General features: G+C 39.5%; 1 protein-coding gene across 2 annotated transcripts in view; it reads left to right on the top strand.

Annotated features, from left to right (window-relative positions):
- Positions 1–24,591, top strand: part of iqsec3b (IQ motif and Sec7 domain ArfGEF 3b) — a 49,388-nt gene that overhangs the window by 14,244 nt on the left and 10,553 nt on the right. For both annotated transcript variants that reach the window (XM_077568617.1, XM_077568618.1), the window contains exons 3-11: positions 3,408–3,528; positions 5,966–6,367; positions 7,594–8,306; positions 9,765–9,926; positions 14,450–14,572; positions 21,649–21,815; positions 22,951–23,090; positions 23,957–24,088; positions 24,199–24,298. In XM_077568617.1, the coding sequence (XP_077424743.1) occupies positions 3,408–3,528; positions 5,966–6,367; positions 7,594–8,306; positions 9,765–9,926; positions 14,450–14,572; positions 21,649–21,815; positions 22,951–23,090; positions 23,957–24,088; positions 24,199–24,298 (2,060 nt within the window). The remainder of the gene's footprint in view (positions 1–3,407; positions 3,529–5,965; positions 6,368–7,593; positions 8,307–9,764; positions 9,927–14,449; positions 14,573–21,648; positions 21,816–22,950; positions 23,091–23,956; positions 24,089–24,198; positions 24,299–24,591) is intronic.

Raw genomic sequence — 24,591 nt, 5'->3', positions numbered from 1 at the left:
ATAAATATATTATTAAATATGTCTATAAACTAGAGTATTTTCCCCAAAAATATTATTCTATGATTCACAAAAATCCCCAAAAGATTTAATGTGATGAATAAAAATAAGTCAAATATGCATGTAAAATCATTTATTTCGATAACTAATATGTTACTTTTTTTTAAAAATTAATTAATTAAATTGTTTAATTGGATGCATGAATGACAATATCTGTAACAAAAAAAAAATACTAAATTGTAATTATTTGAGAAAAAATACTGAATCACGCAACAATACAATCATTTATTTTTTAAATAAAATAATTAATCGTGCTCTTTTGGAATGAATATAATTATTATGATTATTCGACCAACTATTAAATAAAATATGTATTTTTAAAAATGTGTTTCTTTGACTAATATTTTTTGACAGATGTCCACTTGTGCCTCATGTCCCACGTGCAGCCTGTGAGTAGGTGGGTGGGGGGGTGGGGGTGATGTCTCACATAGCATTACAGAAGCTTTTTGCAGTCAGATGCATAAATTGCTCAACTCTTGCTTTTTAAACCCTCTAATGTATTCTAATGTACTCTAATGTATTCTGATTCGGCGCTCGCTTTCTCATTGCGCGTCCTCCTCTCGTTTCCGCCGCCTTTCCGTTCTATTTGCGACGGAACCTGACTCGCTCCAGTTCATTCGAGAGACACAATGGCTTCTCTCGTGGCCTTATTTCTGAGCGGGATATTGGCTAGATAACAACAATAACAATGCAACAATAACAAGAGGAACTCCGAGTGCGCGCTTCGAATAGGATTCTTAACCTGCCTGTTGTTGTTCAGCCTCCAGTGTGTTACACTTGTGAATACACTCTGAATGAATTAAGAAGTGTTTTGAGGATAGGGAGGCGAGCAATCACAATATAATATTTGTCAAACGAAAATCAGAGCTCACAAGGGACATGTTATGGAAAATTGTCTTTTTAATAGCTTGTATAAAAATAGTCGTATCTCTAGAGTGCCTGCCCGCCAATCAAGTGTGAAATTACATTACCAATTAAATATTTTGTGAGCTGTGTAATATCCCAAAATGTTCTGAATTTTGCCAGACTGTGATGTAACAGTGGTTCTGCTGGAATTCAACCCTCACGACCATGTAAAGATGAGTTGAGTTGAGAAGTTTTTCTGCCCATGAGTTGGCTCGGTGAAGATTCTCCATTTTCAAGTTATGAATGGACTAACGGTACATGGAAACACTTTACTGACCATTGTTGCCACAGTTACCTTGAAAAAGTATCTTACTGATTACTTGCTACTAAAGTAGATTACACATTTCTTGAATAGTTGCATTCATCAATTACTGACAACCCTGCTTAACATAAAAATTACACTTATTTCCACTTAATTTGAAGTGCATTTCTAACAATGACATTTAACTCATTCACTACTATTGACGGCTATAAAAGTCAAAAATTAATTGTAACTATTTCTATTAGTTTAACATTTTTTCCACTTTTGTTAACAAAAATTTTTTTTTAAAGAAAAGATTATTAAAAATTAGGGGCGTCAGGCGATTAAAATGTGTAATTGTAATTAATCGCATGACTTCGATAGTTAACTAATGATTAATCACAAATTTTACATCTGTTCTAAATGTACAATAATTTTCTTCTAGGTTTTCATACTCTTGTTAACAAAAGTGGGATTTTTTTTTTAACTGATTAATTTTTGACGTATATAGCCGTCAATGGCAGTGAAATAGTTAAGAACTAGACTTAGTGCAATTTCTGCAGAAATTGTGTGGGAATGCTGAAAGCTGAATGCTAATAGCTGAATGCTTATGAAGTAAATTGAAAGATAAATTATGGGAACATTACAAAGTAATAAGTGTAGTTGAAAGATAAATGAATGAAAAGAACACTTGAACCCGGGAGGCGTGAATTTTAGAAGCAAGTTGATCCATTTCGATAGAAAAGTGGAACTCTGATAGTTAGTCAGGTGGATGCAAGCTGGGATAAAAAAAAAATAGAGGACAGGGAATTATTAAGCAATTATTATTACTTAAGGCATCCACAATAAACCTGGTTAAAGCTGCATTCAAGCAGACTTTAAATTTTCCATACTCTATAACATGATTGTTTGCAAAACATCTGCAGAGGCTGATTAAGTTATCTTGCTACTTTTTATGCAAGTCATGTTTGACTTTGAGGAGATCGTCTCACTGTGTCTCACAAGCACATGCAGACATTCTCATTCTCTTGCTATAATTCATGCTAAGAAGTTGAACACAGAGCGTTTACACACCACGGCGCGAGCTGCAACTCTGCATTAGGGCCATTGGTTCCGATGTGTTTTTTTAATATATGCAATACAGAGCAGAGTGCTGTTTTTGAAGTGTAGTTAGGTATGAGATTCGACTATTCGTTCAGTGGCTCATGAGGTGAACATGACAAATTTTGCCTAGCGACGACGAGGAAAAAAAACTATTTTACTGGTTATCTTTTTATGAGGTGTCCTCGGGAGCTACTTGCTGCATTTCTGTCCAGCCAAAATATAAATAGAATAGATAATAATACATAATAAGACTGTACATAATGAAATGAAATTATATGATTGCAATATCCTGATAAAGGCTTGAGAAAAGATTTGCTGCAAACTGTGATGAAATTGTGCTCTGCTATGGCCTCCGGCAATCGTTTCCCACCTGCTGCTCCTCACACACACAGGTTTGTTTTACTATCTTTGTGGGGCCTTCTCATTGACATAATGCATTTCCTAGCCATAAAAAATGACTGCCTACCCCTATTCCTTACCCTAACCTCAACCATAACCCAATTCAAACCCAAACTCTAAAACCAAGTCTTGACCCTCAAAAAGGGGTCTAAACTTGTGGGGCCCCACATGGAGGGGTGAGCCCCACATCTCTCCCAGAAATCCCAGAATGTTGGCCCCACTATGCAAAAAAAAAAACAAGACCACACACACACACACACACACAGGTTTGTCTTACTATCTTTGTAGGGCCATTTCATTGACATAACGCATTTCCTAGCCCCTTCCCCTAACCCCAACCATCAAAAATGATTGCCTACTCCTATTCCTTACCTTAACCTCAACCATAACCAAATTCAAACCTAAACTCTAAAACCACGTCTTGACTCTCAAAAAGAGGTCTAAACTTGTGGGGCCCAGCAAAATGGCCCCAAATGGACGGGTGGGCCTCACAACTCTGTGAAATCCCAGAATCTTGGCCCCACTATGTAACAAAAACAAGACCACGCACGCACGCACGCACGCACGCACGCACGCACGCACGCACACACACACACACACACACACACACACACACACACACACACACTTCACAGATGTGTTTTCAAGGTCATGGACGGAGGCGACCGCTGATCGCTATCCACTCTTATTCCCACGACAGCGGCCGGTTGCTGAGCCTGGAGGACGGCTCGTCCTCGGGGGGACGCGACGCGGAGGCCACCGCAGCCAAGCGGGAGGGGCCCAGCGAGTACGAGATCTCCCTGGAGAACAAAAACAAACAGGTACGTCCTTCCCCAGGCCGTCAGGGACACATTGGAATTCAAGGTTACCTCTCACATGCAACTCAAATGCTCTCACATAAACACACCTGAAGAATTCTCACAAATTATACTCTCATGAGTTACTTAAATATTATGTGTTATACTTAAATTGTCTCATACGTCATACTGAAATGCTCTCACACAAAATACTAAAAAGCTCTCATTTAATATACTGAACAGCTTGCACACATATCGAAATATTTTCATATAATATGCCGGCACACTCTCACTCCTGTATATGTCAGTATACTGACATTTTCTCACACATCATAATGAAACACTCTTATATAATATACTGAAGTGTTCACACAACATAATGAAATGCTCTACTACAATACTGAATTGCTCTCCCACATTATGCTAAAATGCTCTATGACATACTGAGATGCTGTCACACATCATCCAGAAATGCTTTTGTACTTTCATATACTACACTGAAACGTTCCTACACATTTCCTGAAACTGTGTCATACAATATACTGTGGTGCTCTCATATATCATACTGAAATGCATTCCTATAATTTAGTATACAGTACAGAAATGTGCATTTCAGTAATCTTTGACCTTTTCAGTTTTTATGTGTGGAAACTTTTAGCATTTTACTACTATTTTATACCCATGTGTTTTAGTATGTCTTGTGAGAGTGTTTAGGGGAGCCTTGCAGCAGTGTGTGAGAGCATGTCAGAAATGTGTAAGAAATGCTCACAGTTCGGCACAAGATTTTTAAATGTATTTAAAATTAGTTTTTGGTTCTTTTACCCCCAATTTTCAAAAACGCTTATCCTGTTTTTCCTCCCAATAATTTTAACGGGTTAAAAAAAAAATGCTATGCATTTACAATGAGAGTAAATGATATGTGGATATTTGCTATTTGCGGCCTTTGTGAATAGTGGGGTTCCACTTTAAAACTGAATTATGTCCCTGTCGGCCCCACATATTGGGGTATGTGTTTCGCCCTTGGCAGGAGAGAGAGAGAGATGGAGCGATGTTTATCTTTGAGCGTGAGGGGGGGACATGCGTGGAAGTGGGTGTAGGGTGGTGAGGGTGCGAGAATGACATTGCGTGCTGCAAAAGAAGAAGCCCATTCAGATCTATTTCTGTCTCTGTTGACACATGAAAGAGAGTTAAAAAAAAACGAACACCAGTGTCTCAACATCCACAGCGACAGGAGCATGAAAGATGCTAGGTTGCTATGGTAACAGCTAATAACGGCTTCGGCTTCTATGTGTGTGTGTGTATGTGTGTACATTTTGCAGGGTATTCTCATGATGTGCGTCGGCTGTCCTCCTTTTCTCTATTGCTCTGATTTGTCTTCTTTGCTAGAAAGTTTGGCAGTGCAACTTTTTTGGGACAATTCACTAGACCCGCCTGGAAATCAGAACCAATGCAAGTGTCCTGCTTTTACAAAGATAAAAAATGGTCAGTTATGTTCCAGTGATATACTGTATATGTATATCTACCAAACCTGTGTATCTTGGTGAAAACGTTTTTTTTTTTTTTTTTTAGACATCTTGCACATGACTCCCCAAAAACTCACTCACCCGTTCCCTGGAAAGTTATTATAAAACATCTTAGTTGCTGACACCAAATTGATCGATGAACATGAAATTGGGTGGACATGTCTGCCATCACAAGATTCACCAAAAGGGCACATGCACGAATTTTAAAAGGAAGTCAGCAATTTTGGGTTGAAGCAGCCATTTCCAGCAAATTCCAGGGCTCGTACTGGGAAATTTGTCAAAATGAACCTCAATCCGAAGCAGGTATCACAGACAGATAGCTGACATTAAATTCCAATGTTTTTTTTTTTGTGTCAAAGTTTGAGGATCATTAAAAAAAAAAATCAATCATGTTAATTCGCAGCAGCCATTCAGTTTGCTAAGCTATCTGCTAAGCAAAAAGTCACTTCCACACCATTTGTTCAGCAGCTAGCTCGCTGTGTATGCATTATTTTTGGTCATGTTTATGCTTGAAGAGGCCTTGAGATTAATAGCTATCATATTTTCCAAGTTGTCAGTGGTTTACATATGGTAAACGCAAAACGGATTAGCATGCTAGCATGCCTGATGCAGTAGCCACTATACGGATTGTAGGCCTCTCTGTCCAGTCCGATTTTGTTGTTGTCTCTTAGAATGCTCACTGATGTTTATCCATGTTCTTAAAATCTGAAGATCCTGTTACATTGCTGACAACTTCTTTGGGAGCAGCCATTTTGAAATCACGTAGGATGTGTTTTGGTTTTCTACCTGAATTTTTGCCCTCAGCATGCAGCTGAGTGAGTTTGTTTTACCTCGAGGTGAACAACATAAAAACTGTTAGTCATTTCAAAGATTCGTGAGGCGAAAAACTCACTGAAAATGGGAATCCCTTTTTTTTGACTCCGCCTTCCTCTCTCCAGATAGAAGACCTGGAGCAGAAGTACGGAGGCCACCTCATCGCCAGACGAGCCGCCCGCCGCATCCAGACCGCCTTCCGTCAGTACCAGCTCAGCAAAAATTTCCAAAAGATCCGCAACTCGCTCTCGGAGAGCAAGCTACCCCGCCGGATCTCCCTGCGCCAACACAGCCCGTCGGGACGGAACCGCAATAGCACCCAGAGACACAGTTACTCTCTCCATCCGGGAGGGGGGCAGATCCCACTTCGTTCCAAGACGCCGCCGCCTCCGCCGTGTCGCTCCACTTCCCTTCCCCCGTCTCCCGCGTCCGCCCCGGCAGCGGCCGCCCCTCCGACCTCGGGACCGGCGCCCTCCCAAAGCCCCGGGCCCTCGCTCTCACAGTTGGAGGACTGTTTCTCCGAACAAGTAAGATGAATGGAGTTATATTCATCCTACATCAAAAACAGCCTATATTTTTTTGTAAACTACACATATATATGTTGTTGCATCTTAAAAGAAAAAAATTCAATCCTGCTTCCTACTTTTCCTGCAAAATACAACTGATCTGCAAAGTGCTTTAGAGTTGTCCAACAAGCATCAAGCAAGTAAATTAGAAAATAAAACTACCTATACTAACTCCATGTTTATTCATCTTTCTGCCAGTGACTCCTCCACTGAGTTTTATTTTTACTGAGTTAACTTTAATTAACTCATTCACTGCCATTGACGTTTATAGACGTCAAAAATTCATTTGAACTATTTCTCTTAGTTTAACATTTTTTTCCCACTTTTGTTAACGAGTATGAAAACCTAGAATTTTTTTATTGTACTTTTAGAACAGATATACAATTTGTGATTTATCGTGAGTTAACTCATAGTCATGCAATTAATTACGATTTGAATAGCCCGACGCTCCAAATTCTTAATTGTAATTAATCACATGACTTCAATAATTAACTCACGATTAATCATAAATTTGATATCTGTTCTAAATATACAATGAAAAAAATCTGTTTTCATACTCTTGTTAACAAAAGTGAAGAATTTTTTTTTAACTAATAGAAATAGTTCAAATTTATTTTTGACGTCAATAGCCGTCAATGGTAGTGATTGAGTTAATTTAAATTAATCTCTAGAATTAATGCTATAATTTTGAATGTGTATATATTTATCAAATTGTTTTATTTAGCACTACTTTAGAGATTGACAGAAAGAGAAAGAGAGAAAGAAACAGCATTTTGATCCTCTATTTGATCTGGAAACAGTAGAACATTGACAATAAAATCTAATTAAATCCCTTCGCCTTCCCCTCATATCATTTTTAAATAATTAAAAAAAGAAGCTTGTTTCCACATGATCTAATTACTGAGACACTGTCGCTATTCATTTAGACCCACTGGTCTTACAAAGGGCAGATAATTAACTAACCTGCTGGGAGTAGGCGCCAATTTTTGTCCTTTATTCTGCACCGATGTACTTCATCATTATTAGACACTCTAGTGACTGTTCCTTTTTCAAATGTGCAGGTATGTGTACCACAATGTATCAAGGTGACAAAAAAAAAATCCATCCATTTTTATAGCTCTTGTTGTCGTGGCACTCAAATTCACATTTGTTCAGAGTCTTCAAACAATTTTCTTTTGTACTTTTAGCTTCACTCGCTGGCCCAGTCGATAGACGAGGCCCTCCGTGGTTGGAGCGTATCGGAGAGTTCGGAAGGTCAGGGCCTCCTGATGGACCCCGGGGCCCTCCGTGCCGCCGCCGAGAGCGCCTGCCTCCCCCGCAGCGCCAGCTCCCTGCTCATGGCCTTCCGGGACGTCACCGTCCACATCGACAGCAATAGTTCCTATACCATCTCCTCCGCTACCACCACCACCACCACCACCTCCCTGGGCAACGCCGGCGGCGAGGCGGGCAGCAGGAAGACCTCACTGAGTGGGATGGGCCTCGTCGGAGGGGAGTCCGCCGAGGAGCCCGAGTTTCCCGCGCCTCCTCCCAGCGAGGAGCTGGAGAATTTGGACCCGGGATCGCGCAGGGGCTCGGCCGTGCCCCTGGCGGGGTGCGCCCTAATCGGGGACGGCATCACGGACAAAAGCGGGTCCACCTCCACGTCTACCTCCACCGCCATCGTCACCTCGGCGCAGTCCGACCAGCAGCCGGCCCAGTTTTACACACAGTACCAGCAGTACCACTACACCCACCCACAGCAGCTGGCGGGGGGCACCGGCCCCGATGCCCTGCAGGCCCTGGTGGTCTCCCTGCCCAGGGATCGATGCCAGGATCCGGCATCCTGTCGCTCGCCCACCCTCTCCACTGACACACATCGTAAACGGCTCTATCGCATTGGATTAAACCTCTTCAACGTGTGAGTGTGTGGAACCGCAACGCGCACGCGCACACACGTACATGCGCTAGTCGCTCTTCAAAGTACACTTTCAGCCCTGGGAGTTTCTTTTGTGGGAGGGGCTCACTACAGACAAGAAAATAAAGGCAAAGGCATCGAGGCGATGGAGGAGATATAAAAGAGAGAAGCGGAGGGCATGAACAATGTGAAAGGAGCCATAAATAGAGGGAGAGCACGACTGGCCTTTACTTCTTATCATTACTATTAGTTATTGCGAATTAAAGTTGATTAAGCATCACGCATCGCTGACAGCCGCTCTGACCCGGACGCGTCCTCGGCTAACAGCTTTGAGCATGAATGCACTCAGATTTTCTTTATTTTCATAAGCAATTTCTTCTCTCTCTCTCTCTCTCTCTCTTACAATGTTACTTATTAAGATAATTATTTACAGGATTTTTAATTAATTCATCTAATTAATCTATTTTAACCTCATATCTGCTAAAGGTCCCCAAATAATGAATTTGAATTCTAGGACATTACAAGATTGTTAGTGCACGACTTATCTATTAATAAAACAAGAAGAGAAGATTTGAAATCCACATTTTTATTGTTGAAGTGTACTTGATGAATAAATTCAAAAGAATAAGTATAAGCTCATCAATTAACCAATTAGGCCAGGTATTATATTATTATTATTTTTTTTAAATGAACAAAATTGAATCCAAACTTCCACAAGCTGAGGTTCGATGTATGGATGGCATGAGATGAACTGATAATAGCTGTGGTGCTTTTTGAGCTAAACGAACAAACTGGAGGTTAGAAGGAAAGGTTAACAAAAATCTAAAGCTACAATATCTGGGTCATAACAACTCAAACCCAAAAGAGAAGCTGGGGCTACAGTATCAACTCCTCAAATCAAAAACCCACCCCAAGCCAGGTTACAGAATCTGACAACACACAAATTTGTTCTTTTTATAAATAAACTTGCCATTTAAGAACTAGCACTACCAGATTTAAAAACAACGAGATCGCTCGGAGCCGTCATTTTGAGCCTTATATGGTTATTACTCACTGTTTTGAGTAGCTAATAAAGCCCCTAATAAATAAAGACGGGTGGTGGATCCTTTACTGATTTCTATTATCAGGCTTGTACTGCCCAAAACGTCATGCCTCTGTCACATCCATCAGCCTTTTTTTTTTTCAACTATAAGCTTTTACTATACCTTAAACTGCGTCGCAACTCCCAGTGGAGCGGTACACACGGCTCATTTTAGCCGGGGGGTGGACTGGTCTCGTTCGGACTTGTTTTCTTAAACTCCCGAGCGATCCAGCGGCAGCGACCAATCATCGTGATTCGTCAGTCTCCCTGCGGCGCAACGTGAAAGATGTACATTGAAATGAATTGAAACCGTCAAAATGTTCGTTTTTATGACGTCATCATGATCTCGTCTTTTTACCATTGGTCCCTTGTGGTGACAGGAACCCGGAGAAAGGCATCCACTTCCTGATCACGCGCGGCTTCGTGCCCGACACGGCCATCGGCGTAGCTCACTTTCTGCTGCAGAGGAAAGGCCTGAGCAGGCAGATGATTGGCGAGTTCCTGGGCAACAGCAAGCTGCAGTTCAACCGAGACGTTCTTGAGTGAGTCGGCATCCTTTTCGACAGCGTACACAACAATTTGTTTTGTTAAGTGTATTTTTACAACATAGTTGTTGTTTGTCAACAATGGTGATACGTTACACTCTCGTTATATCCTATAAGGGAACATATTATGGCTCCTGACATCACTAGGACAGGCTCCTTTCAATATTTCACAGATACAATTTAATGTATAGAGTATGTATATGTATAGTTTCTCCCACCGCATTCATCAATATCCAATATTTGGACATGTAGCTTTAAATAGAACCTTCAAGTGGCTAGCGTTTGTTTGGTTCAACCAACGGAGACAACTTTAGATTCAATATAAATAATTTACGACTGCTTTCTAGAGTCTTTGTAAGCCATTAGGTTTCTTTTTCAAGCAATTGAACCTTTGCCATCTTTCAAATGTTGCAATGGGGATTGAATAAAAGGTCAGAAGAAAAAAAATAAATATAGTGAAGAAAAAATAAGCCGGTTCAAAGGCAGATAAAGAATGACTAGTAATGAATTCTGTTAGAAAGGCTCTTCACATCCCTTTTTTCAGTAATTCCAATTTCTTGCAGTGTTTTATCTGCACAACTTTATAGTCTTATTTCCTACCAATAAAAACATGATTCTTTTTCGTAACTTTATGACGACTGTATTCTTGTACCTTTAGAAGATTTTTCTCATATTGAAAACATAATCCTTAAAAAAAATACTACTTTGTTCTCGTATAGTTAGTTTACATTAAAAAAAAAAACTTTTGTCTCAAGACAATTCGACAGTGCTCTCCTGACAATACACTTTTTTTTTGTTAAAGTTCAATTTTAATTTTATGACACTACAATCTAGCAAGAAGGAAAGGCGGACGTGCAATATTTTTTTTAAAAATACAAGATCATTCTCATATTACAAATGTATTCTTGTAATTTTACAATTATTCATCCCATAATGTTGCATCTCAAAAAATACAACTTTAGTCTGATATTATTACAAAAATGTTCTTGTAAAGTGACAATGTCTCTCATTTCCTTCCGATTCTAGAAGTCTCATAAAAGTACAAAATTTCATTGTAATATTCCATTTACCAATATTACAGCAACAATATTATAGTAAATATAAAAAAAATCATATTTTTCTTGAAAAGCAAGCAACTTAATTTTAATATAAAGTGTAAACATATAAAATATTTTCTTGTAATATTACAACATTATTCTCGTAACAATTTCGTATTGTTGTAATAATAAAAAACTTTATTGTCATACAATTATTCTGTATTATCGTAAGTGGACCACTATTTTTCTTGTAACTGTCTTTCTTTTAAAAACTTAAAAATAAACTTTATTCTCATAACTTTGACACTTTTTAATCATAATTTTAGATCTTTGTTTTTGGAAATGTATAATGTTTTGTCTGGTATCTTTGAAAAGACTCTCTTAACTTTCATAATTGTTGTCTTTTTGTCATTATTCAAAGCAGCCCTAAAATCCGCGCTTTTATTAAAAATCCATTCATCCTTATTACATCTAGAATGGAGGCTGAGTTTTTTTTTTTTTTTTTACTTGCTGAGGTTTTTGCAGAGCTTGTGGAAACAGTGCCTACATTTCCCATCATTCAACAGCGACCTTTCCTTTCAACATTTTATCAGCGACATCATTCACGTTGATGTTGTGATGGCGGGCCACAGCCATGAATTATACAAGACCTTTTGCAGGTTTAGCACTCCCCGCTTTTATTGACTTGTGCATCGACAGCTATGCTGATATTCTGGCTACCTGCAAGTAATGAGCACAGGCGCAAATGCATTTTCAGTGAGATATAGCAATATAGTGAGCTACTTTACACCCCAGAGTTGCATTAGCGGCAGCTCCGCTACTTTTATCTTCACATTGAAATCAGTCGTCCTCTGTTTCGAGCACCTCCAGGACTCCTTGTCATGTTTCGCAGTTGCTGAATAGTGACCAAAACAAAAAGTACATAAAAGCACATTAAGAAGCAACTTTGAAAATTTAAAGTTGTCGTGTTGCTGAGAGCCACATCAAATTGGATTAAAAAGATGGAGAAAAAAAGCTTCTTTGGATCTGAAGAGCTTTTTGTCAAATGTTTTCCAAGGTTAAGAATGAGCTTTGATTTGTCTGCTGCTGCATTACTGCAAAACTCCTCAAAAAGAAATGGAAAGAGATCCTATCACAGGCTTCACAGTGGAAGATGTTATGCAATAGCTGCAAGGAGGAGATAATGAAATATTATCTTCCGTGTGTGTAAAGGCCACCGGTACCGATAATTTAATCCGCAAAGTATACAATTCTAGAATGATTAATTATATAGTCAATATCACTACACGTCCTAATTTCACTCTCGAAAAAGTTGAGCCTCGGGGACTTAGTCAGTGTCAGTTTTGCTTTGTTTTAAGTATCGGTGGCTGGTATCAGCAGTCTCTCCACGTGCACCCGATACCTTAAATGGTTGGTCACTTTTTCTACAAGGTACAAGTATTCTAATTATTTTAATATTACCATTTTATTCTCTTGAAATGAATTGCTTCACTAAATAATACCATTTTATTCTACTTGATTTTCATATTGCACAAAAAAATATAAGTTGGTCTAGATTTCCAAACATTTTCTCCTTCAATCTTATGTCATTAAACTTGTATCTCATAATATTGCAACTGTAATCTCATACATTTACATTATTTTTTTCATGTAACTTTCTATCGTTTTCTTGGAAAAATACAATAATTTTATTTTACATATTATGTATTATAAAATTACAACCCTTTTCATGTAATATTGCAACTCTATTCTTGTAAAATTAAAAATGTCTCCCTTGTAATATTCCAACTTTATTGTCAAAAATGTCCAATTATTTGTCTCATAATTTTTTTTTTAATACAACTTTATTCTCACAACATTACAGTTGCTCTTTCCTTCAACATTGTAGTTTTATTCTTGTAATTTAAAAAATATTTATCTTATAAAAATGGGACTTTTTCTTAATTAAATAACTTTTGTTTTCGTAATAGTACAGATTTATTCTTGAGAATGTACATGTCTTTGGAAGAAATACGCTTTTGTAGGGAGACCGGGGCGAGTTGTATCACGGGTAAGTTGTCACGTTGCAATTTTCTTCACCACAAGAGGGCGCCACAAAAAAGTGGAAAAATAGTTTTCTTCGTAGAAATGGTCAGGGGTTGTGTACTGTCTGAGAAAAGAATAGCACATTGTGAGCTGAGATGAGTGCCAGTCGCTACTCTGTTTTAAGCTAACTTTTAAACAAGAGCAAGAATTAGCCAACATGGTAGTTTGGGCAACTTGTCTCAATCATTTTGCGATTTGTTGTCACATATGCATAGAATGGGCCAATGAAAAATGCACCTCTGGCAACTCCAGAATTACCCTTCAGAGGATGAGTCAGTCGAGTGAGGAAATTAGTTTGCCAGGTTTTGTTTCATTGTTTACAAATGGATTTTCCAGTTGTTGGAACTACGGTATGCACACGTCAGAACTGGTTTAAATTTCATGATGAACCATCCAGCCATTAACCGAAATGCTTTATTTTTTTTAAAATTCAATTTAATCTCAAATTTCCAGTTTAAAGAAAGCAAAACAGGCATTTGAGGCTGAGACCTACATGCCAGGCCCAGCAGTTCCTAAGGACTTTAATCTATTTCATAATATTTTATGCTAAAGTTTGCTCAATGACTATTTTCAAGATCAATGATAAACAATTTCTCTGGCTGTAAGAACAAGCACACACACAAAACAGGAGAACAAGGATAAATTTGTCCTTGTTTTATTAGTTGCAAAATCCAGTGTGACATCTTACCCCATATAGTGTGACAACTTACCCATTGGTGGGGCAACATGTTACATGTTCACTTTCTCTATTTGATGGCTTATAACTCTGCACAGACAAAAGGTATGAAAATGACATGAATACAAAAAATATACCTTTGGTCTTTCATCTGGTATACATTTTGTTTATATATGCTCTATTGATTCCAAGAAATATATACAGTATAAAAAGTGATACAACTACCCTACCTCTACTTTTCTGGTCTTCAGCGTAGTAAAAGTAAAAGTGTGCAACACGCTTTCACTGAAAAGGCTCATGTTTAGTGAAAAGCATCCAGGATGGAGAGACAGGCTTTTTTGCTGAGGTTGTTGCAGAGATTGTCGAAATAGGTCACACTCACACGCACACACACATTCATGTATGTGCTGCTGCCATTGGCACATTCTCAGGCTTTCATGTACTCCTTTGAATGTCATTATGTGACTCCCATGCCTCTTATCTCCCACTGTCATCACTTTCCTCTTTCCACTGGTGTGTGTGCGTTTGTGTGTGTGGTTATGTGCGTTTCTTCCAGGTCAGCGCCTCAGTAATGGAAGTATGACTGTAAGAGGAAGGTTTGGCCATCAGCGTGTGTGCGCGCGTGTGTGTGTGCATTGTGCTCACGTCACCTCTCCTATATGTGCTAAATTGTTTCGTCTCTTTTTTTTCCCTCCCCCGCGTGTGTGTGCGGTTGCTGGCAGCTGCGTGGTGGACGAGATGGATTTCTCGGGCATGGAGCTGGACGAGGCCCTGAGAAAGTTCCAGGCTCACGTGCGCGTGCAAGGCGAGGCGCAGAAGGTGGAGCGACTCATCGAGGCCTTTAGGTGAGACGCTGGGAGCACGACAACTCAAATGTGCACGTGGGGGCTTAAGAAAATGCAGCAGGTGCGCATTTGGTACCTGGTAGCTAATCAGCATTTCTCTTGAATAACAACATAAATCCATCACACGCTCGCAACCAAATGGGCACGCTTCTTTGTTGTTATGCCGTTGGCGACCGGCGCTCACATATTCTGCACCAAATCTTAAAAAAAAAAAAAAGAGGAAAAAGGATCTTTGATGTCATGTATCAGCCTTGGGGCTAACAGACATCCACATCCAGAGAGACATTTTAATAACCTTTAAGTGCTTGTGAGAGCTGATGGTGACAGGTTGTGATGAGAGCAAAGCTCTGGTATCATTAACAAATTATACTGATTGCCTGCAACCGTGGATGAACTCGCCAATTACAGCACCCAAAAAAATGATGCAAATCAGTGAGTGTACAAAAATAGATGCATCTCTACTTCACAACAACCGCCTCCTGGCGACATTTTTCAAACACATTGTTTTTAGGATTTGGCGGTGTTAAGGCTGTGTTTCATCCAATATATTGTGGATTTTAAATTTTTTTTTTTATGAGAGCTCGGACTCACACCAAAGAGCTACATTTGTTGTTTGTATTGACATTAGCCACCAAATAACAGAACTCAAATGTGCTGAAGAATACAAAAATGAAAAATCTATTGATCAAAATGGTAAATAGCGAGCACTTATATCGCACTTTTTCTCACTTCTCATTCTAGCATAGCGGAGCATATGCTGCATTCGTATGGAGGACCAAAACTGCCAAAATTCAAAATAAATAAATGACTAAATAAATAAATAAATGACTAAAAGTGAAAATAAAAACGGATATAAAAAATATTATTCTAAAATAAATTAAAAAATATATATATATGGAAATAAAAACAGCAACAACAAAAAAAAAAATATATACACATATATAAATAAATTTGTATTTAATTTTTTAATTATATTTTTTATATCTGTTTTTATTTTCACTTTATTTTGAATTTTGGCAGTTTTAGTCATCCATACATTCGATAAAGGTCGGATTTATCTGACAAAATGGCGGATAGTGATAAATAGTTTTTATTTTGGTCCTTAAAACTCATTTTGACTTCCAGCAAACTTGTCTTCTTGCAATTTTGCTTCATTTGTTGTTTTTATTTGTTGTTTTTATCTTTCAATGCATTCCATACACTTCTGTAGTTTCCCGTATAATTTCATGCAGGGAGATAACGGCATACTGCCACATAGGTTATGTTACGTGGAGTTACATAGAATATTTATGAATGAATAAAGCTATCTAGTTTTATACTCAAGTAAATTGTGTCTTACCATTCACGGTCTGTGTTTCCAAAGTTTCCATTGTAGAGTGACGTCACATTGTAGTCCGTCGGTGAAGTCGGATGACTTTTTGTTTCTGACTTCGCAAGTGGGATTTCCAAGTTCAATGGGGCGTTCCTGTACTTTCTGGTTTACGACCCATCCTCGACTGCAGCAATAGTCTCCACCACCATACCATGGCCAACAGCAGAACCATTTTTTAATTCCTCTACATTGCTACTAGCATAATACTAGCTAGTGCTATGCTAATTTGTCTCTCAGGTCCGGCGTCCATGTTTGCAAATTTCGTTTGTTGCTAGCTCTATGTTAACTGACCAATAGTGAGGTGATAGCTCGTTAAATATTATTGTTGCTAGGACAGAGTTAGCTAGCCAAGAGTTGAGTTTTTTTCTAGACGAATATTCCCATAACTACTTCCAGGAGTCCGCTCAAATAAACCGCGCACTCCCCATGTAGATATGCTAATATGCTATAACACGTTCGAACTTGAATGGGAAAATTCTGATTTGGTGTTTGTTTTCAATGCCCGATCTGGTTGTTTCGGAAGCTAATGCTAATTTGGCTTTGGCTAAACTCAGTGTGGGGTTCAGTATCATGTACAGTGGATTAGACCCAGTGTTGCATCACAATTCAGTAGCACAAACAAACAATTTTGGGACTTGGGCAGCTCACAAAAGCATTTCTTTATTTTATGATTTCACACTTGATGAGTGGGCAGGAACTCCAGAGACATGTAAGGTATGCAAGCAATTCAAAAGTCACGTTTCCATAATAGTTCCCCATTCAATTCTAGTATTCATCCTGTCTTTATGGCGCTCCTGCAGTCACTGTGTTTGAAAGTATAAAGAGAAGTAAGTGAGCAAACAAATTGTCTCCGCAGCGCTGCTGCCCTTGAAGCGTCCTGGATGTGTCCACACATCGCTCGCAAGGACAAATTTGAGAAAAATTGCTGCTGTGATTTAGTGCTATAGATGTGCCACAGTTAATGTAATGCACTGCGCGTGTCCTTTGTTCCGAAAAGATAAGGACTTCCTTTTATCATAACAACAATAGTGATTTCATGTTGTTTGATCGAGCGTTACCTGACAGCGCTTTTGAATGTGCTCGTTTCTGAACATTAGCATATTATCATCTGAATTGCTATGTCCAACTTTGCGGGAACAGTGTGTAAATGTTTGGATTCATTTCAGCATGACACCATCAAACGTCTTTAGAATGGAGTGAGCAGATTTTCGAAAATTAAAAAGCCGTGACGCTACAATTTTAAATGTAATTGCTAGTCAATCTGATGACTGGTGTTATTGCTTAGGCTAATGCTAAATGCTAACTTGCTTAACAGTTCAACAGCACTAAACAAAGCAATGCACTCACCATTATTGCAGTCCTCCCTTCTGGTCCTTCATATAATAAGCATCAAAGACAAAAAACTAGCAGAATCTCAGGCGGAACGTACCAAAATCCTTTACAAGCTAACGACCCCCTGTATATTCGATGACCTTTATAGAAGAAAGGCGGTGAAGGGGAAAAGCAAATAATCATCACACTTCACTCATTTGAAGGCCAATCAGAACACTTCATCACATGTTGGCGAGTCAGAGGTACCCCGGGCCCTTTGGGTGGTGCACATTACACATCTGTCACCGGCAATCACGGACCACACTTTGTAAGCATAGGTCACAAGTGAGCGGGCCTTATCGGGACGTGCCGTGCGTCTTACATAACACTTGTTATGTCATCTGTGCGCGTGTGTGCGTTGCGCTGTCATCGCGGCGAAGGCTTCTTTGTGCCAGCTGGCGTGCGGACCTTCATGATACGAAGATGCCAGGCCGCTGTTGAAACAGACTGCTGACATAAGACGCGGAGCCAAAAGTGACGTACACATGCGCGTTGTTGCTGTTTATTCATGCAGCGGTGCATAAACATGCACAAAGCGCGCGTGTGCGTTTGTGTGTGGAGTCATGCATTCAGTAGTGGAGCTCGCCTCGCTTCAACATTTGCTGCATATTACATCAAGTAAACGAGTGGGGAAGCTGCTATGTCACTTCGTTTGCTCACTGGCTGAAAGCAGCAGGAAAACGATTAGTTCGCTGGATCTTGCAAAAACTCAAATAAAAACAAAAATTTGTCAATAATTTATACTGTGAGAAGATCTTGCACTTCCTTGCACTTCCTTTAAATGTGTATTCTTGGAATGATCATCAATCCGACTACAAGCAATAGGCAAAAAAAAAAGCTTGATTTTCACAGCTAATTTGAACCGCTGGAATTATGTCAGAAAAAATTATCCCCTGGTCCTAAAAAGTTTGATAACCCCTACAAAAGTTATGACAAAAAAAAAATCATAACTTTATTATACTTTTTTTTTTTTTTACTTACACATTTTTTTTCACTCTAATGCAGTGGTGTCCAAACTCGGTCCTCGGGGGCCGGTAGTCCTGCAGGTTTTGGAGGTTTCCCTGCTCCAACGCACCTGTTTCAATCAACAGGATTGTTATCAGGCTTAGTAGAGCTTGCTGATGAGCTTCAGCTGTGTTGGAGGAGAGAAATATCCAAAACCTGCGGGACTACCGGCCCCCGAGGACCGAGTTTGGACACCACTGCTCTAATGTTTTTGTATTTTTGGGAGTTGATTATGTGTGCAGTGTGGACTCAACCCAACTTCTCAATGATAACAATATGGGGTCATTGGAAAGTTGCGCGCAGTTATAACTTTTGTCTGTAAATGTCGATAACATTAGCTTATAATAGCTAACATTAGCTAGCCATGTTAGGCAGTCCATTATAATATTTTATGGTTGTGGATTTTGATGGTTTATATGTTTGATTAACATAGGGTGACCGGCACAGTCCCGTTTTTGAACCTTGCGTTCCGTGTCCCAGCGGATCTTGCCAATCTCATTGTTTTGTGCCATTATTATGTAGGTCCCACCCTGGTGTCCTGTTTTTTTTTTTTTTTTTTTTTTTTTTGCCACATGTATGTCAATCACACAGTTGTCATAGCATTTAATACGATAAACCCATTAAAACCCATTTAATTTTGAAAACCTTGTGGTCACACTATTAATGAATACTAGCTAATGTTAGCTAGCCACGTTAGCTGGCAAATATAAGCCTCTTTTTTTTGGTTGAAAACCTGGTGGTCACACTATTAATGAATACTAGCTAATGTTAGCTAGCTACGTTAGCTGGCAAATATGAGACTTTTTGGGGGAAAACCTGGTGGTCACACTATTAATGAATACTAGCTAACGTTAGCTAGCTACGTTAGCTGGCAAATGTAAGCCTTTTTTTTGAAAACCTGGTGGTCACACTATTAATGAATACTAGCTAATGTTAGCTAGCTACGTTAGCTGGCAAATATGAGACTTTTTGGGGGAAAACCTGGTGGTCACACTATTAATGAATACTAGCTAACGTTAGCTAGCCACGTTAGCTGGCCAATATAAGCCTTCTTTTCTTTGGTGGTAAAACCTGGTGGTCACACTATTATTGAAAACTAGCTAACATTAGCTAGCTACGTTAGCTGGCAAATGTAAGCCTTTTTTTTGAAAACCTGGTGGTCACACTATTAATGAATACTAGGTAATGTTAGCTAGCCACGTTAGCTGGCGAATATAGGCCTTCTTTTCTTTGGTGTGAAAACCTGGTGGTCACACTATTAATGAATACTAGCGAACGTTAGCTAGCTACGCTAGCTGGCGAATATAAGCCTTTTTTTGTTTTGTTTTGGTGTTAGAAAATGAAATATAGTGTACCAAAAACAATATAGTTGTTCATGAACCAGAAAGTAACCGCCTACAAACAAGGGCAAATCAACAATGTTAAACAAATGTCAACAAATGCTAGCGGTTTAACTTAGTGAGTGCCATTCTAAATGTCATTTGTGACATTTACAAATTGTGCCATCATGTGCTAAATAATGTGCAACTTCCAGTCCTCGTATAGCCTCTGCGCTGGCGTCTCGACATGGCTGCTGTGATAAAAGCACCCCCCACTCCCAGAATGCACCAGTGTGTAAGCGCAAGTGACAGTCAAGGAGTCGGGGAGGTGCGAGCGAGACGTTTTGAAGCCTGCGGGAAGCGACGGAGCAGACAAAGTGCAGCATCTCATCGTGCTTGTGCGAGCCAACGTGACGAGCCGAGTGTTACTTCACCACCGATGGCGCAAACCGCTTTGCACTGTCAAACGTGTCCTTTCAGCGCCATTAATGGCGACCGCTCCTTATCATCAGACACCGTCAGGGCCGGAGTGGGACTCGTTTTCAACACTGGAGTTTCAGGGCTCAGACCGGCCTACTTGAGTTCACAACATTTTAATGCTGATCTACAATTTTACCTAACTACATATATTTTCCATATTATGTCGCCTTGAATTATTTCCCCCTAAAGCACAAACTCCCAGATGCTGATATTGTGTCCTTTCTCATATCATAACCATATATTAAATAGAAGAATGAAGAGAAAATGTGTGTCGTAATAATAATAATAATAAAGCCACAAGCCATGAAGTCAGGGGGCGCTTCATTAAGTTAGCCTTCGCTTCAGGAGCCACAAAAAAGATTTTGAGAGGTGTTTCTAATATTCAGTGGAAGACTGTAAGTGCAATTCAAGAGAGCTAGGCGGAATATTAAAGCATTTTTTCAGCATCATTCTATAGAGTAGTCAAACCCTTTTGAGTCGACCAAATAAATGGAAAGGTGAGCTTGGCTTGGTTTCATGTCACAGCAAAAGTGAGTGTTGGGTCACTGGATGCGGGATACAAATGTGATGCAGAGTAAAAAGAATGACATTCATGCTTGATATGTTTTAAGTCCTTTTTTAATGTACATATTTTGGCACAAGATCCAAACTGGGAAACTATTAACTAAAAATCTTTAGCTCTATGCTATTCATTTGGAATCATTTTTTTCAATAATTCACCTACAAATGATAATATTATATAGGTAATATTTCACTTTTTAAAATCCAGAAAAATAACATCCCCCATTGACATAAAAAAGAGAAACAATCCAATAAATCCGATTTTTTTTTTTATAAAGAAGACATTTTTAATTGAGGAAAGCAACGCCAGTCTCTTAAATCCTTTTAATTTTACACATCAAAATACTTTTCATAAAAATTGGAAGATGATCTCTTATTAAATTAAAATTAACCCTTCAATACAATTATATTTGAAACTCTTGCTATTGAGATTTGCTCTGCTTTGAATGACAAGTCCATAGTATGACCTTATCAACAAATTTCATGAAGTATACAAGATTATTGTATCGATTTATTGATGTATCTTATTTATTTACAACAAAAAATGGTTATTATCAAATATTTATTATTTGAAGGAAAAACACTCCCGAAGTTGAAGCTAACTTAGTTAGCATTTGAACGGGATCCTCCCTTCTTTTTTAGCATTAGCGCTAGGCTAGCAATGTTTTAAAAACTAAATATGTTTTATATTTAAATATACAGTGGATGTAATTCTTATTGTCGTGTATTTAATTTTACAGATAACTCCAACTCGGGTGTCATCAAACAGCTTTAAAGGACGCTTAGGGACAACAAAATAACCAAAATAACATACGCTGCTAGTTGCTAATGCTACACAAGCAAAATGATGCATTCAGGGTACTTTCACAGCGTCGCAAAATTCGATTTTCTTCGATTATAACGTTTTAAGGTGAAAATATAATATAATATATAATGTATTTATGTTGTGTCTTTTTATGTCCACTCAGCCAGCGCTACTGCATGTGTAATCCTGACGTGGTGCAGCAGTTCCACAACCCCGACACCATCTTCATCCTGGCCTTCGCTGTGGTCCTCCTCAACACAGACATGTACTCGCCCAACATCAAACCGCAGCGCAAGATGGGCCTCGATGACTTCATACGCAACCTCAGAGGTGACAGTCAAGTTTTTGGGATAGAAAAAAAATGTGAATAAATTATTTTGGGGTAATTTGGGGCATGATTAAACTACCCAAGTTCTCGCCAAGCCATTCGTTTTTCTCTGCTGCTTGCCTTCTCCACCTCCTAACTGCTCATTTCGCGTTGCTGCATGACTCTTTCACACCGAGCGAGTGCAGTGTGAAAAAAGTTTAACTCATCGCCTGTTTACCTGAAGTGAAAGTCTCCGGGTTCTCCTCGCTCGCCTGGTGTTCCATGTCTGATATATTTTCAGCTCCTCGGGTTCTGCCCCAGAGAGCGTGCCAATTAATTGCGCCTCATTGCGATTTAACGATACGAGCTGGTATTTTCCACATGCATCTCATCACCTGCGCTCGCCCGCCAGCACTTTGACTTCTATTTACCTTTGCTCAACAACACTTTTTTTTTTTCAGTCAACAGTGGCTTCCAGACAGCCAGTTCATTGTCATGGAAACCACGGACGAAAACGTCATGATTCAGTGCAGTCGCCCTGCATGGTGTGGCTGTGAGTGGCCAGCACTGCAGGGGCACTCATTTCACAGTCTCTCTCTCGCTCTCTATCTGTCTGTCGGTCGGTCGGTCCGTCCACCTAATGTAATCTAATGTTATATAATGTAATGTAATCTAATGTAATCTAATTTAATATCGGAAAAATATATATAGCACAAGGTCATGCCGTAAGGTCATTATTTTGTTTAACTGTTATTTTGAAAGCATCATGACGTCATTTATTTTGTGTTGATCATTTTTTCGTGTTGGTCAGGGGCAGATATCGTTTTACTTTTTTTTTTGAAGAAGAAGAAGAATGAAATAATAATTTTGATCTAATCTAAGATCCCGAGCCTTGCAAAACAAATACCTCACTTGTGTTTTTGTGAGAGTCCACTATTTATAAATGTCTTCACAAGCGCCATCCAGCAAACAAAACAATTTGGTCATGCGTTTCCTTTCCCTCCCTCCTCTAGCCCTCACCATCTCATGAGTTCCCAAATAACGGGAAATCTGACGTTTTTGAAGGGTGCTTGACCTGGCCTTGCAGACGGGATTGTTCACAGTGAGTCAGGCTGATGTTTTGTTGTTGTTGTTTTTTTGGCACGTCTGCCCTTTCAGGTGTGGATGATGGTGCGGACATCCCCAGAGAGATGGTGGCTGGCATCTATGAAAGGATCCAACAGAGAGAGCTGCGGTCCAATGAGGACCATGTTACCTACGTGAGCCGCGTGGAGCAGTCCATCCTTGGCCTGAAGACTGTAAGCCTTGGTCATTTGTACTACTTAACTCATACACTGCCATTGACGGTTATAGACGTCAAATATTCATTTGAACTATTTCTGTTAGTTTAACATTTTTTGAAGAGTATGAAAACCTAGATTTTTTTTATTGTGCATTTAGAACAGATATAAAATTTGTGATTAATCATGAGTTAACTCAAGTCATGCAATTAATTACGATTAAAATTTGTATTCGCCTGACGCTCCTCATTTTTTAATAATCTTTTCTTTTTTTATAAATCGCTTCAGGCAATTAAATTGTTGTAATACTCTTGTTAACAAAAGTGGTAAAAAATGTTAAACTAATAGAAATAGTTAAATTTATTTTTTGACGTTTATAGGCGTCAATGGCAGTGAATGAGTTAAACTATTTGTCCCCATTCTTGCGTTTTAATTTACCGGTACTTAAAAATCAAGTACCAGCCTATAGCTACTATAAAACTTAACTAAAGCATGTAGTTAGTGTGTATTCGGCAGCATCCACCCCGGGAATCGAACCCACGTCGCGATCAAGCATCCCGTGTAGGAGGGCAAATCAGTTCACCTGAGCTAAATTTCTGGGACGCCTTTGAAGGATTGTTTGACCCGCCCTACTCTGCCTCCGATTGGCTCATTAATCCTCATGCCAAAAGTTAGCCAATCTAATCAGTGTAGGTGGGGGGGGGGGGTACCAGCCAATTAGTGGCAGGGGGAGTAGGCCATGGCTGAAGGGTGTGCATTAAGGGCGGGATTTAGAAGTGGGTATACCCTGGACTACACCACTGTCGCCACCATGATGAACTGACCTACTTGCCTACCTAGTAACTTATTTATCCCCGCTTATTTCTTCCACCGTCCCTGTGCAGATCTTGGCCGTACCTCACAGACGTCTGGTGTGCTGCTGTCGCCTGTTCGAGGTTCCCGATGCCAATAAACCTCATAAACAGAAACTGTCGCAGCTCCAGAGAGAGGTCTTCCTCTTCAACGACCTGCTCTTGGTGAGCACGCTCCAAAAACACGGGACGCCTATCAGCATTTGGCTCCCGTGTTATTTAATTCGGTCGAGTGGCTTTCTTACAATTGAAACCTGTTTGGCTGCGTTTTCCAGATCCTGAAGATGTGCCCCAAGAAGAAAAGCTCGGCTTCTTACACCTTCTGCAAAGCGATGGGTCTCCTGGGAATGCAGTTTCACCTCTTCAGCAATGAATGTACAATGAATTCACATGCATAATCTAATTCTGAACACCACCCATGTCACTTATCCCGCCTATGCGGTGCGATATAGGTATTCATAATTGTTTTGAATGTTCGATTTTACTTAAATGTGTCACGGTCGGCTGTGGTTTTGGACCCAGTGGTGGGGGGGGGGGGGGTCCTCTGGGCAGAGCAAGGAGGCCGAGGTAAAGTCCAAAAACAAAATATTTTTTATTAATTAAACAAAAACAAGGTGGTGCACAACGTGCCGACAAAAAAACAACAAAGTCCTAAATCAAAGCAAACT

The sequence above is a fragment of the Vanacampus margaritifer genome, chromosome 6 (genome assembly GCF_051991255.1).
Source record: "Vanacampus margaritifer isolate UIUO_Vmar chromosome 6, RoL_Vmar_1.0, whole genome shotgun sequence".
Lineage (NCBI taxonomy): Eukaryota > Metazoa > Chordata > Actinopteri > Syngnathiformes > Syngnathidae > Vanacampus > Vanacampus margaritifer.
This window is presented reverse-complemented; position numbering and strand designations above follow the sequence as displayed.